The sequence below is a fragment of the Uranotaenia lowii genome, chromosome 2, assembly GCF_029784155.1.
Source record: "Uranotaenia lowii strain MFRU-FL chromosome 2, ASM2978415v1, whole genome shotgun sequence".
Classification (NCBI taxonomy): domain Eukaryota; kingdom Metazoa; phylum Arthropoda; class Insecta; order Diptera; family Culicidae; genus Uranotaenia; species Uranotaenia lowii.
In genome coordinates, this window is record NC_073692.1 from 99,116,194 (window position 1) to 99,130,651 (window position 14,458).

Consider the following 14,458-nt stretch of genomic DNA (forward strand, 5'->3'; position numbering starts at 1 on the left):
TGACAAAAATGACAAAAATGACAAAAATGACAAAAATGACAAAAATGACAAAAATGACAAAAATGACAAAAATGACAAAAATGACAAAAATGACAAAAATGACAAAAATGACAAAAATGACAAAAATGACAAAAATGACAAAAATGACAAAAATGACAAAAATGACAAAAATGACAAAAATGACAAAAATGACAAAAATGACAAAAATGACAAAAATGACAAAAATGACAAAAATGACAAAAATGACAAAAATGACAAAAATGACAAAAATGACAAAAAGGACAAAAATGACAAAAATGACAAAAATGACAAAAATGACAAAAATGACAAAAATGACAAAAATGACAAAAATGACAAAAATGACAAAAATGACAAAAATGACAAAAATGACAAAAATGACAAAAATGACAAAAATGACCAAAATGACCAAAATGACAAAAATGACAAAAATGACAAAAATAACAAAAATGACAAAAATAACAAAAATGACAAAAATGACAAAAATGACAAAAATGACAAAAATGACAAAAATGACAAAAATGACAAAAATGACAAAAATGACAAAAATGACAAAAATGACAAAAATGACAAAAATGACAAAAATGACAAAAATGACAAAAATGACAAAAATGACAAAAATGACAAAAATGACAAAAATGACAAAAATGACAAAAATGACAAAAATGACAAAAATGACAAAAATGACAAAAATGACATAAATGACAAAAATGACAAAAATGACAAAAATGACAAAAATGACAAAAATGACAAAAATGACAAAAATGACAAAATGACAAAAATGATAAAAACGACAAAAATGACAAAAATGACAAAAATGACAAAAATGACAAAAATGACAAAAATGACAAAAATGACAAAAATGACAAAAATGACAAAAATGACAAAAATGACAAAAATGACAAAAATGACAAAAATGACAAAAATGACAAAAATGACAAAAATGACAAAAATGACAAAAATGACAAAAATGACAAAAATGACAAAAATGACAAAAATGACAAAAATGACAAAAATGACAAAAATGACAAAAATGACAAAAATGACAAAAATGACAAAAATGACAAAAATGACAAAAATGACAAAAATGACAAAAATGACCAAAATGACCAAAATGACAAAAATAACAAAAATAACAAAAATGACAAAAATGACAAAAATGACAAAAATGACAAAAATGACAAAAATGACAAAAATGACAAAAATGACAAAAATGACAAAAATGACAAAAATGACAAAAATGACAAAAATGACAAAAATGACAAAAATGACAAAAATGACAAAAATGACAAAAATGACAAAAATGACAAAAATGACAAAAATGACAAAAATGACAAAAATGACAAAAATGACAAAAATGACAAAAATGACAAAAATGACAAAAATGACAAAAATGACAAAAATGACAAAAATGACAAAAATGACAAAAATGACAAAAATGACAAAAATGACAAAAATGACAAAAATGACAAAAATGACAAAAATGACAAAAATGACAAAAATGACAAAAATGACAAAAATGACAAAAATGACAAAAATGACAAAAATGACAAAAATGACAAAAATGACAAAAATGACAAAAATGACAAAAATGACAAAAATGACAAAAATGACGAAAATGACAAAAATGACAAAAATGACAAAAATGACAAAAATGACCAAAATGACCAAAATGACAAAAATAACAAAAATGACAAAAATAACAAAAATGACAAAAATGACAAAAATGACAAAAATGACAAAAATGACAAAAATGACAAAAATGACAAAAATGACAAAAATGACAAAAATGACAAAAATGACAAAAATGACAAAAATGACAAAAATGACAAAAATGACAAAAATGACAAAAATGACAAAAATGACAAAAATGACAAAAATGACAAAAATGACAAAAATGACAAAAATGACAAAAATGACCAAAATGACCAAAATGACAAAAATAACAAAAATGACAAAAATAACAAAAATGACAAAAATGACAAAAATGACAAAAATGACAAAAATGACAAAAATGACAAAAATGACAAAAATGACAAAAATGACAAAAATGACAAAAATGACAAAAATGACAAAAATGACAAAAATGACAAAAATGACAAAAATGACAAAAATGACAAAAATGACAAAAATGACAAAAATGACAAAAATGACAAAAATGACAAAAATGACAAAAATGACAAAAATGACAAAAATGACAAAAATGACAAAAATGACATAAATGACAAAAATGACAAAAATGACAAAAATGACAAAAATGACAAAAATGACAAAAATGACAAAAATGACAAAAATGACAAAAATGACAAAAATGACAAAAATGACAAAAATGACAAAAATGACAAAAATGACAAAAATGACAAAAATGACAAAAATGACAAAAATGACAAAAATGACAAAAATGACAAAAATGACAAAAATGACAAAAATGACAAAAATGACAAAAATGACAAAAATGACAAAAATGACAAAAATGACAAAAATGACAAAAATGACAAAAATGACAAAAATGACAAAAATGACAAAAAAGACAAGAATGACAAAAATGACAAAAATGACAAAAATGACAAAAATGACAAAAATGACAAAAATGACAAAAATGACAAAAATGACAAAAATGACAAAAATGACAAAAATGACAAAAATGACAAAAATGACAAAAATGACAAAAATGACAAAAATGACAAAAATGACAAAAATGACAAAAATGACAAAAATGACAAAAATGACAAAAATGACAAAAATGACAAAAATGACAAAAATGACAAAAATGACAAAAATGACAAAAATGACAAAAATGACCAAAATGACCAAAATGACCAAAATGACAAAAATGACAAAAATGACAAAAATAACAAAAATGACAAAAATGACAAAAATAACAAAAATGACAAAAATGACAAAAATGACAAAAATGACAAAAATGACAAAAATGACAAAAATGACAAAAATGACAAAAATGACAAAAATGACAAAAATGACAAAAATGACAAAAATGACAAAAATGACAAAAATGACAAAAATGACAAAAATGACAAAAATGACAAAAATGACAAAAATGACAAAAATGACCAAAATGACCAAAATGACAAAAATGACAAAAATGACAAAAATGACAAAAATAACAAAAATGACAAAAATGACAAAAATGACAAAAATGACAAAAATGACAAAAATGACAAAAATGACAAAAATGACAAAAATGACAAAAATGACAAAAATGACAAAAATGACAAAAATGACAAAAATGACAAAAATGACAAAAATGACAAAAATGACAAAAATGACAAAAATGACAAAAATGACAAAAATGACAAAAATGACAAAATGACAAAAATGACAAAAACGACAAAAATGACAAAAATGACAAAAATGACAAAAATGACAAAAATGACAAAAATGACAAAAATGACAAAAATGACAAAAATGACAAAAATGACAAAAATGACAAAAATGACAAAAATGACAAAAATGACAAAAATGACAAAAATGACAAAAATGACAAAAATGACAAAAATGACAAAAATGACAAAAATGACAAAAATGACAAAAATGACAAAAATGACAAAAATGACAAAAATGACAAAAATGACAAAAATGACAAAAATGACAAAAATGACAAAAATGACAAAAATGACAAAAATGACAAAAATGACAAAAATGACAAAAATGACAAAAATGACAAAAATGACAAAAATGACAAAAATGACAAAAATGACAAAAATGACAAAAATGACAAAAATGACAAAAATGACAAAAATGACAAAAATGACAAAAATGACAAAAATGACAAAAATGACAAAAATGACAAAAATGACAAAAATGACAAAAATGACAAAAATGACAAAAATGACAAAAATGACAAAAATTACAAAAATTACAAAAATGACAAAAATGACAAAAATGACAAAAATGACAAAAATGACAAAAATGACAAAAATGACAAAAATGACAAAAATGACAAAAATGACAAAAATGACAAAAATGACAAAAATGACAAAAATGACAAAAATGACAAAAATGACAAAAATGACAAAAATGACAAAAATGACAAAAATGACAAAAATGACAAAAATGACAAAAATGACAAAAATGACAAAAATGACAAAAATGACAAAAATGACAAAAATGACAAAAATGACAAAAATGACAAAAATGACAAAAATGACAAAAATGACAAAAATGACAAAAATGACAAAAATGACAAAAATGACAAAAATGACAAAAATGACAAAAATGACAAAAATGACAAAAATGACAAGAATGACAAATATAACAAAAATGACAATAATGACAAACATTTTTTAAATTCCATAAAGTTCAAAAATTTTTGATATTTCAGGAGCAACGAATATGACAATATTTTAAAAGAAAAGCAATAATGACAAATATGAAAAATAAAATTACAAAATGACAAAAAGACTTAGATTACAATATGCATTTTAAATTTTCTCAATTTTTGTTTTCTATTTGGCTTTTTCGTCGTTTTTATTTCTTCATTCAATTTTTTTAAATTTTATTATTATTTTAATTTTTTTACTTTTTTTTAATATTTTATGAAATTTGTCTTTTTCATAATATTTTTGTGTTTTTCGTTATTTTTTCATCGTTTGCCTTTTTTGTCGGTTTATTTGTTATTGTTTATTCATTCATTTCAGTAATGTGTTTTATCGTTGTCATTTTTATGGGTTCAGCTGTTCTGCTCTTTTTTATATTGGCATTTTTGATATTTTCAATGGTAGTTATTGATTGTTAAATATTAACAAATACATTCATGAAGAAATAAAATCAAAAACTTTTAAAATAAATGTTTTGTCCGATCAAGATTAGAATTTTGTAGATTCATAGATTGAAATTAAAATGTGAATTAATTTTTTTTATAATTTTTTTAACATAATTCAATGAAAGGACTCATCACTCTTCACCATTAAAATTTTGATTGTTTTTTTTTTTTTTTTAAATTGAAGATTTTACGAATCACTCGGCGTAAAGTGCCTTTAGATTTTAATTTTTTATAAGTTTAACAAATTAATCCCTTAAAAGGTTTTTTTTACTGAGCGTGTCGAATGAACACAACGTTATGAGTAGTTTTTACTCATTTTTGAGTGAATCGCTTTTCCAAGATTCCTCAAATATGAATTTTATTCAATCGCCGTGCAGCCAGACACGCGTGTTTTGGCTGGTAAACAAAAACAAATAGAGTTCATTCTTATCAGTGCGGGTCGCGTTTTTGTGTTGTTTTTCGTCGAACTGTTCGTAAAATCTTTAAATTCGTGGTTGTAAAGTGATGTAAAATCGTGCTTTTCCACAATGAGTCAAACCGTCGTAGAGCTGCACTGGTTCCCAAAGTACCCGGACCGGTTCCTGACCGCTGCCAGTTCCGAGATAAACCTTTATCAGGTTAAAAACCAGGACATCATCGATCATGGGGTCAACACAAGTAAGGTTTTTGTTTGTCTTTTTGATTTTGCTTGTGCTAAGTGATTAAAAATCGTTTTGCAGACATCAATCTGGAAATATCCAAAAACACGACAGCCACATTGATTGCATTTGAGACCCGGTACCAGTTCATCCGGTCGGTTGCTCCTTCGTACCATTCCAATGGAGAAATACTGTTTGCAGCTGGGCTGCCGAATGGGAAGGTTGCTCTGTGTAATTTTGCGACCGAAAATAATGTTGAGTTTAGTAAGTTGCAGATGGTTCTGGAAGATGAGGGTTTAGTTATTCTGTTGATTTTTTTTACTTCTAGCTCCAAGAGTTTCCCGGCACTGCACCTGCATCGCTTGGAGCGAGCTGGAACCAAACCTGATAGCCATGGGTCACGATAGGAACCGGTCGGATCATTGCATCACCATTTGGGACACGGAACGGGGTGTTCCGAATCAAAGTTGTAAGGAACTTTTGTCAGTCTCCTGAATACAAAGTAAATATTTTTTTCATTTGTTTCAGCGATACTTCAATTGATCGGTCTCTCTGAGACGGCTCATTCGATTTGTTGGGATAGAACTTTCCCACAGGTGATGATTGCCGGCATGAGCCACAAGTACATTAAGATGATGGATTTCAGGCGTAAGTTCTTGGACGAAACATTTATACCGCGAACGGCCCTGATTCTGCGCAGTTAAGGATTTTTGAAATGTTTTAAGTTATGAAAAAAATAACCTTTCAATGATTTTCCTCAAAATTTCGTGTACAGTTGGGGTAACTAACATACTTAACGGCAAAAATAATGAGAGCTCAATTTTGGAGCATAAATGAGGATTATTTACAACATTTGGAAAAAATGCTAGTGGCCCTTATTTTGCGCACTATTTTTTATTTGTTCTCAATTCTGCGCATATGTCCCATATTCTGCGCACCCAATTAAAACCAATATACCATTCCGTACTGGTAAGACAAATATTTAATTTAATTAAATTGTATCAAAAAGCACATTTTACGCTTAGTAAGTATTGCAAATTATGAAATAGGGCCAATTCAAGCCTTGGATCTTTGATGCTTATGTGACGCTTTCTTTCACTATTTCTTACACTACAGCTTGCTTACCAAATATTGGTTGACCGACCGATCGTATTCTTCGCCAGATCTGGTCAAATTAACTTGTTTCGTTGATGTGCAGTGCAGACTATAATGTCATTATCATCATTGTTTTGATTTGAAAAAAACATTTTTTTTCTCAAATTTTTAAGCAGTCATGCTTAGGATGATTTTATCTTTCACGTAAAGGTATTTCCAATGAGAAAATTATGTTTATCACTGTTTCATTTGATCTTATTGTTTTCCTAACACTTAAGCTGTACTGCTAACGGCGGCCATTTTTCAACGTTTGCTTCCTTCATTTATTTTGATTTTCTTCATTTCTCGCGAACAATTCATCAGATTTCAAAATAATTGGAAGCATTTTGAAGAGATTCAGCTTGTTTCATGGATATTTTGTTCATCACATCTTGAAATATTTCTGTTTGAATATGAAAATGCGCAGAGTTTGGGACTGCGCAGAATAAGGGCCGGTCACGGTATAAATCCTCATTTCAAACTTAATACTTATATTCCACTTTTTTTTAGAAAATCCTGCCATCGTAACAGTGGCAAACGCACGCACAGTCAATGGTTTGTGCATCGCCCCAAACGGTCGTTATCTAGCGAGTTACGTGGACAACGTAATCAATTTGTGGGATTTACGCTCCCTGGATAAGGCCATCTCGCAAATTCAGATGCAAAGTAACATCACCCACTTGTCGTGGTGTCCGACAAGAAGCTCAGTGCTGACAACGCTGCAGCGAGATTCTCCCCTGATTAACCTTATCGATTTGCACTGGCCGGGTACGGAAATGGATGGCGGTGAGCCACATTCCATAAAGCGATATGTGTCCCCATTCCAGCAGGCTCAAACCGGAGGCCGGGTGCCAACTATGAGTTACTTGTCCTGGCATCCGTACGATTTGGAACGGATGTTGGCGCTGTCGGGAACTGGTACCATTTGTGACTTTCAGATTCCGCAGCGTGTGGCCATTTCCTGGGACAACAACAATAATCTGTTCGGTAACAATGGGAACGAATTGAGACAGTTCACCTCGCCTTCACCACCTTCTTCACCGACTACAGATTCCCTTACCCAGTGGGATTGTGAAATTGGTAGCATCGAGGAAGATGTCGCCGAAATCATACAGAAGCGAGCAATGTCTAACTATGGCCTGGCTGCAGACATACATCGAAATGGTGATTTAATCGGTGTCAGTGCAAATTTGCGAGGAGTTTGGCGTTTGCTAAGTCATATGATCAAGGAGGATTGTAAGCTGGGATTGAACACTATATTGGGCGTTTGTGCTACCCCGGAAGGTCCCGCGATGTCCAGATCGAATAAGATCACGTTGAAGTGGCTAGATTTTAGCATCGACAGTGGACTAGATGTCTATCTTAGCGAGCATCGTGACACTGCTCAGCTGCTGTGTGGATGGACTTTTGACAGAAACAAAGAATTATCTTTCCATGCCTTCATTGACGAGCTGTGTGCGAATAAGGAATTCACCAGAGCAGCTCTCATTGCTTGCTTCCATTTTCGCATTAAGCAGGTAAGACTCCATTTTTTTTTTATTATAAACTCTAAATTAATTGTAAAAAAATGTTTCCCCGAACAGGCAATCGAAATACTGGGTCGAGGTGCGGAACAAACGTCCGACCCAAGATCACTGTTGCGTGTGGCAGCCATCGCTCTGTCCGGGTTCAGCGCCGAGAAAACTGGGCTCTGGCGCAAACAATGTGGAGCTGCCCGCACCCAGATCGATGACCCGTACCTAAGGTGCATGTTCTCGTTCCTAGCGCACGAAAAGGATGGGTTCGAAACCGTTACCAATGAAACGCAAATATCCCTTTGCGATCGGATGGCCTTTGCTTGCAACTTCCTCTCCGACTTGAAGCTCGCCGAATACATTAAGGGGATGGTGGCCAACTGCATCGAAATGGGCGACCTCAACGGTCTACTCCTAACCGGAGCCACTAACGACGGTATCAAGCTGCTCCAAAGTCACCTGGACAGAACCGAAGACGTCCAAACCGTAGCATTAATTGCAGCCAGATTCCTCACCTCAGATTTGCTCACTGATTATCGTGTTCAATATTGGATATCGACATACCGAGACCTCCTCGACATTTGGGGTTTGTGGGAGCAGCGGGCCCAGTTAGATATTAACCTGGGTCGCATCCGTTCGCCACCACAAAACTCACGTTCGGTGTTCCTGTTGTGCAATTTTTGCGGAAAGAACGTTTCGATGGCGCTGCAGGAAGATGCGCGGCACCGAAACAGTCAAACGGTTATGCACAAGCTATCGTCGTGTCCCAACTGTCGAAAGCCGTTGCCCCGGTGTGCACTTTGTCTGCTGCATATGGGTACCACCATGGGTGCCATTTCGCCGGCTCACGCAGCTCAAGGGCAGGTCGGTTGGCAGACGAAACCATTCTCCAAGTGGTTTTCCTGGTGCCAGACCTGCAGGCATGGAGGTCACACGGAGCATCTGGCCGAGTGGTTCAGGTAGGTTTAAAAAAGTTGATCGTTTTTTTTACATGGAAAGATTTTTTATATAATAATGATATGATGTGAACACAGTGATGTCACACACAAATAAAATACATTTTGTATACGATTTCCGCAATATTTTTAGGAGTTTTTGCACGTTTAGTTTTTTGTTCTGAAGGAAAGGATTTTCAGAATCAAAAAGGGAAAATGGCTAAGTTGATTTAGACTTTGTCAACAAACGTGAAGTTGGTACTCAAAAATTGACATTTAACACCCAAAGGTTATCGTCTCACTTTGTTAATGCTAGACATCCGAAGCAAAGCGTAAAAAACATTAACTTCATGGTCAGAAGTAATGAACGCATAGTATTTTATTGATTATTTAGTAACATAAGAGACTGAATACAGTCCCCCCACAATCATTAGTCGACTAACGTATCCTTTAACCACAAAATGTTCGTTTATTAAGGTGTTAGTTTACCAAATATCAAACTTTGCATGAATTCAGTCATTAAATACATTCTCTTTGATTTCAAATATGTTTTTATTTTCAATTTTGTTAAAAAATAACATAATTACCCGCAACAATCAACGTTTTTCAAAACCACAATTATGGGTCAACATTGTAGATTGAAACAATTATTAGTCAAATTGGAAGTACAGTTGCGTTCAAAAAAGAATGAAATCGCTTGAAGCTGCGCACCCACTTCCAACTTTGACAAGCTGCCATTTCTCTCTCGGTTGATATTTTTTTATGAAAATTTCACACAATCTAGTTCAACTATCCAACTAACGCTCTACAAAATTTGAAGTCTTAACAATGACGGGAAACAAAGATACAGCTGTTCCCGTAAAAAAGGGAAATCTGGAATTCCTTCACTAAATTTGCTGTATCTTTGACAATTTTTATTGAGAAATCTTGAAATTTGGTACAAAGATGTGAAAATGTTTGATCTAATACCAGGCTAAGTTTCGTCAAAATCGATGAACGTAATCAAAAATGGTGCGGGTAGAAAATGAGGTTCATAATCGCCCAGCAGGCGATTTCATTCTTTTCTGGACGGATGTTTGTATGGGTAACATCTTAATCCCTGTGTTCTTGGTTTTTTCTTTCTCAAAATCAAAAGTTATCTCAAAGAACGTTATGAATTGATTAAAACTTCATTTGTGCTGTGTTTCGGAAGAAAATTTTTCCAACAGAGTTCAAAATAAGAAGAACAGAGTTTAAGAAATGACCTGCTAATTATACCGATAAACAAATTTAACAAACAATTGAATCGAATATTCTATTCGCTCTTGTGTTTAAGTACCAGCTCTACAGGAACAATTTCTATTTCTAAACAAAGCACGAATGAAGTTCCTATCAATTTACAACATTCTTTTTGATGAATTTTGATTTTGTGGAAGAAAAAAACAGAAACACAGGGATTAAGATGTTATCCATACAAACATCCGTCCAAAAAAGAATGAAATCGTCTGCTGGGCGATTATGAACTTCATTTTCTACCCGGCACCATTTTTGATTACGTTCATCGATTTTGACGAAACTTGGCCTGGTATTAGATCAAACATTTTCACATCTTTGTACCAAATTTCAAGATTTCTCAATAAAAATTGTCAAAGATACAGCAAATTTAGTGAAGGAATTCCAGATTTCCCTTTTTTACGGGAACAGCTGTATCTTTGTTTCCCGTCATTGTTAAGACTTCAAATTTTGTAGAGCGTTAGTTGGATAGTTGAACTAGATTGTGTGAAATTTTCCTAAAAAAATATCAACCGAGAGAGAAATGGCAGCTTGTCAAAGTTGGAAGTGGGTGCGCAGCTTCAAGCGATTTCATTCTTTTTTGAACGCAACTGTATCTTCGCTTGATGCTCTCCATCAAAGTCTTAACAGTGTCCAGTGATACCAGTTTCTCAGTTTTTTTTCCATTTTCTTAACATGTCCTTCTCGTCTTTGACTGTCTTCTTGCTCTTCCGCAGTTCCCGCTTCATTATTGCCCAGTACTGCTACACCGGGCGCAGCTCCGGACAGTTTGGCGGGTTCATGTCCTTTGGAACAAAATGGACAGAATTGGCCTCATACCGCTCCAGGACACTTTTAGAATAGTGGCATGACGCCAAATCTGGCCAAAATAGCGGAGCTTCATCGTGCTGCTGCAAGAACGGCAAAAGGAGCTTCTCGAGGCACTCAGATTTGTAGATCTCGCCATTTACTGTGCCCTTTGTCACGAAAGGCTCAGTCCTCAGTTCGAAGAGCAGATTGCCTGCCAAAAAAGATATTTGTAGGCGAACTTCGACGTCCACATCGAGCTCTGGCCGTTAAAACTCCAATCCAGGAATTTGCTTAAAATCGGCTTTTATATAAGTTTCGTCGTCCATCACACAGCAGCCACATTTTGTCAGCATTTTCTCATATGGCTTCCGTGTCCGAGTTTTAGCCGTCGATTGTTGCCGCTCTTCGCGATTTGAGATGTTCTGTAGCTTGTATGTATGTAGTCCAGCTCTCTTCTTAGCATTCTGGACGTGTCTTTGTGACATGCCGATCTTTGTAGCCAAATCAAGGGCTTGAGATTTGCTTTAATCATCCGCTTCACCTTTCACTCCGTCTTTTTGTTCTTTGGTCCTGGTTTTCTTCCAGCTCCTTTGCCGTGGTCTAACGTCAACCGCTCCTGGAACCGCTTCAACACACTGGAGATGGTTGAATGGTGAATGTTCAACATTTTTCCCAACTTCCGATGCGACAGGTCAGGAAACTCCAGGTGTTTGGAAAGAATTTATTCTCTTGACTCGCGTTGGTTCACCTCCATTTTTTTGTTGTTGTTTCTGTCACCCTGGTGGTGACGGCTAAAGCCAATGACAGCCCATCTTGCCGTATATCTTGTTTGATTTCAATGTTGTTGATCAATGTTGTTTGGAACCGGTTGTCTTTGTCTATCTCGACGACATAGTTGTAGTTAGTGAGACATTGGAACACCATCTGCAATTATTAGCCGAGATAGCCAAAAGACTTAGAAGGGCCAATCTCTCCATTAACCTGGACAAATCTCACTTCGGTGTAAACGAGTTACCATTCCAGGATACCTACTATCGATTGATGGTTTGCGCGCAAACCCAGAAAAAATCCGACCCATCGTTGAGTACGAACGTCCAATAACCGTCACCAAATTGCGCAGGTTCCTAGGAATGGCTAACTATTATCGCCGTTTCATCGAAGATTTCAGCGGGACTACAGCCTCGTTGACGGACTTATTGAAAACAAAAGGGAAAACCATAACCTGGTCTGACCAGGCGGAAGAGGCCTTCTGTTCAATAAAAGAAAAGCTTATTACATCACCCATACTCGTTAGCCCTGACTTTGATAAGGAATTTACCATTCAAACCGATGCCAGTGACGTAGCCGTCGCTGGCGTACTGACGCAAAGCCTAAATGGCCAGGAGAGGGTCATAGCTTATTTTTCGCACAAGCTAAGTACTCCTCAAAGGAATTACCATGCTTGTGAAAAAGAAACTCTGGCTGCTCTCTTGTCCATCGAAGCTTTTCGTGGGTACATAGAAGGATCACACTTCACCTTGGTCACGGATTCGTCTGCTCTGACCCATATCCTTCGAACCAAATGGAAGACCTCATCACGTTGCAGTTGTTGGAGCTTGGCTCTGCAGCAATACGACATAACCATCAAGCACCGGAAAGGCAAAGACAACGTGGTTGCCGATGCGTTATCAAGGTGTGTTGCTGCAGTGTCAGCCGAAACGGTCTCAACGTGGTATGACGACCTGAGGAAGAAGGTTAAGAGAATCAGCCGGACGAATACGTAGATTTCCAGGTGAAGGATGGACTTCTATACAAATTTGTGTCCACCCCAAACCTCCCCTACGATCATCGGTTTGAATGGAAATTAGTCATCTCTCCGGAAAAACGCGCTTCGATTCGTAAAGAATGTCACGATGAATCAATGCATCTAGGAACCGACAAAACTATGGCAAAGGTAAAGTTGAAATATTATTGGCCAAAGATGTCTAAAGAAATTAGAGAATATATCAAAGCTTGTACCATCTGCAAGGAACCAAACCTGCCCCGGTTCCTGTCGTGCCCACCATGGGGGACCAGAAACTTACACTCACCCTTGGCAAATCATCGCGGTCGATTATATCGGGCCACTTCCTCGAAGCAAGAAGGGGAACCGGCACATACTGGTGGCCACTGACCTATTCAGTAAGTGGTGTATGCTAATCCCGGTGCGAAAAATTGATATTACTTCACTTAGTACTTACCTCAGAGACCAATGGTTCTTCCGCTATCCCACGCCGGAGACACTTATTTCAGACAACGCGTCCGTTTTTCTATCCAAACAGTTCAAGGATTTTCTTGGAAAGTTCGGAGTGAGGCATTGGTTGAACTCTAGATACCACTCTCAGGCGAATCCGGTTGAGAGGGTGAATAGGACAATCAATGCCGCAATCCGAACTTATGTCCGAGAAGATCAGAGACTCTGGGACAGTAAACTTTCCGAAATTGAAACCGTGCTGAATACGACCCGACATTCATCGACCGAACTGACTCCGTTCTTTATAGTTTATGGCCACGAGGCCTTTACAAAAGGGTCTGACCATCGCTGGGTCAATATTGCTGACCAAACCAATTTCGAGCAAAGAATCAATCATCAAAAAGAATTATTCTCTAAAATATACGAGCTTGTTCAGACTAATCTGAAGAAAGCCCATGAATCGGGAAAACAGAGATATAATCTCCGTCATCGTCTGAATGCCAAGCCATTCGAAGTTGGCCAATTGGTGTATAAGCGAAACACCAAACTATCAAACGCCGCAGAGAAATATAATGCCAAATACGGCCCTTTGTTTCTACCCGCCAAGTAGTACGACGCATTGGTAGCTCGTCCTACGAGCTTGAGGATACCAATGGTCTGGGAGTGCGGCCGGCGGCCCACCTCAAACCAGGGTAGTTTATTCCCTTTTTTTACGGTTTTACCATTTTATTCAACTTGCCATTTCTGCCATCACCGGGGTTTTCCGTCCGAAGTTTTCGATGGCCATCGCTTCGTTTTTTCTGGAGAAGCCTTCCACTTTGGTTCCAATTCCAACCGGTAGGAAACCGGGCTGCGTTGACTTTATTCAGCTGCTACGGGCCAACCACGCTGCGGTGAATGTTGACCGGGAGCTTGTAGACGAACCACAACAATGGAGATGTGGGCCGTGGGTTGCCTGGTGTATTCCGGCCTAACCGGGTGTTTTAGCAACTCAGGGGCGTCGTTCGGAGCTGCTTAAGTTGGGGGTCAAGCAGTGCGGTCGGGATATATTAAAAAACCGAGCGGATTCTGTTAAGTAGTCTTATTTCTTCGGAGTTGAGGAACAGTCCTTTGAACCAAATATTAGTAGAAACGTTTTGGCAGAATTTATAATGGAATCTTCC

The 14,458-nt window shown here is 35.4% G+C and overlaps 1 protein-coding gene across 1 annotated transcript; it reads left to right on the forward strand.

Annotated features, from left to right (window-relative positions):
* Positions 1 to 5,218: 5,218 nt before the first annotated feature.
* LOC129741710 (GATOR complex protein MIOS-like) lies at positions 5,219 to 12,846 on the forward strand. Its single transcript, XM_055733457.1, has 7 exons — positions 5,219 to 5,458; positions 5,521 to 5,703; positions 5,768 to 5,908; positions 5,968 to 6,087; positions 7,084 to 8,090; positions 8,157 to 9,046; positions 12,204 to 12,846. Exons 1-7 carry the CDS (start codon positions 5,329 to 5,331, stop codon positions 12,844 to 12,846), a joined length of 3,114 nt encoding a protein of 1,037 aa, XP_055589432.1. The 5' UTR covers positions 5,219 to 5,328.
* The last annotated feature ends 1,612 nt before the right edge of the window (positions 12,847 to 14,458 follow it).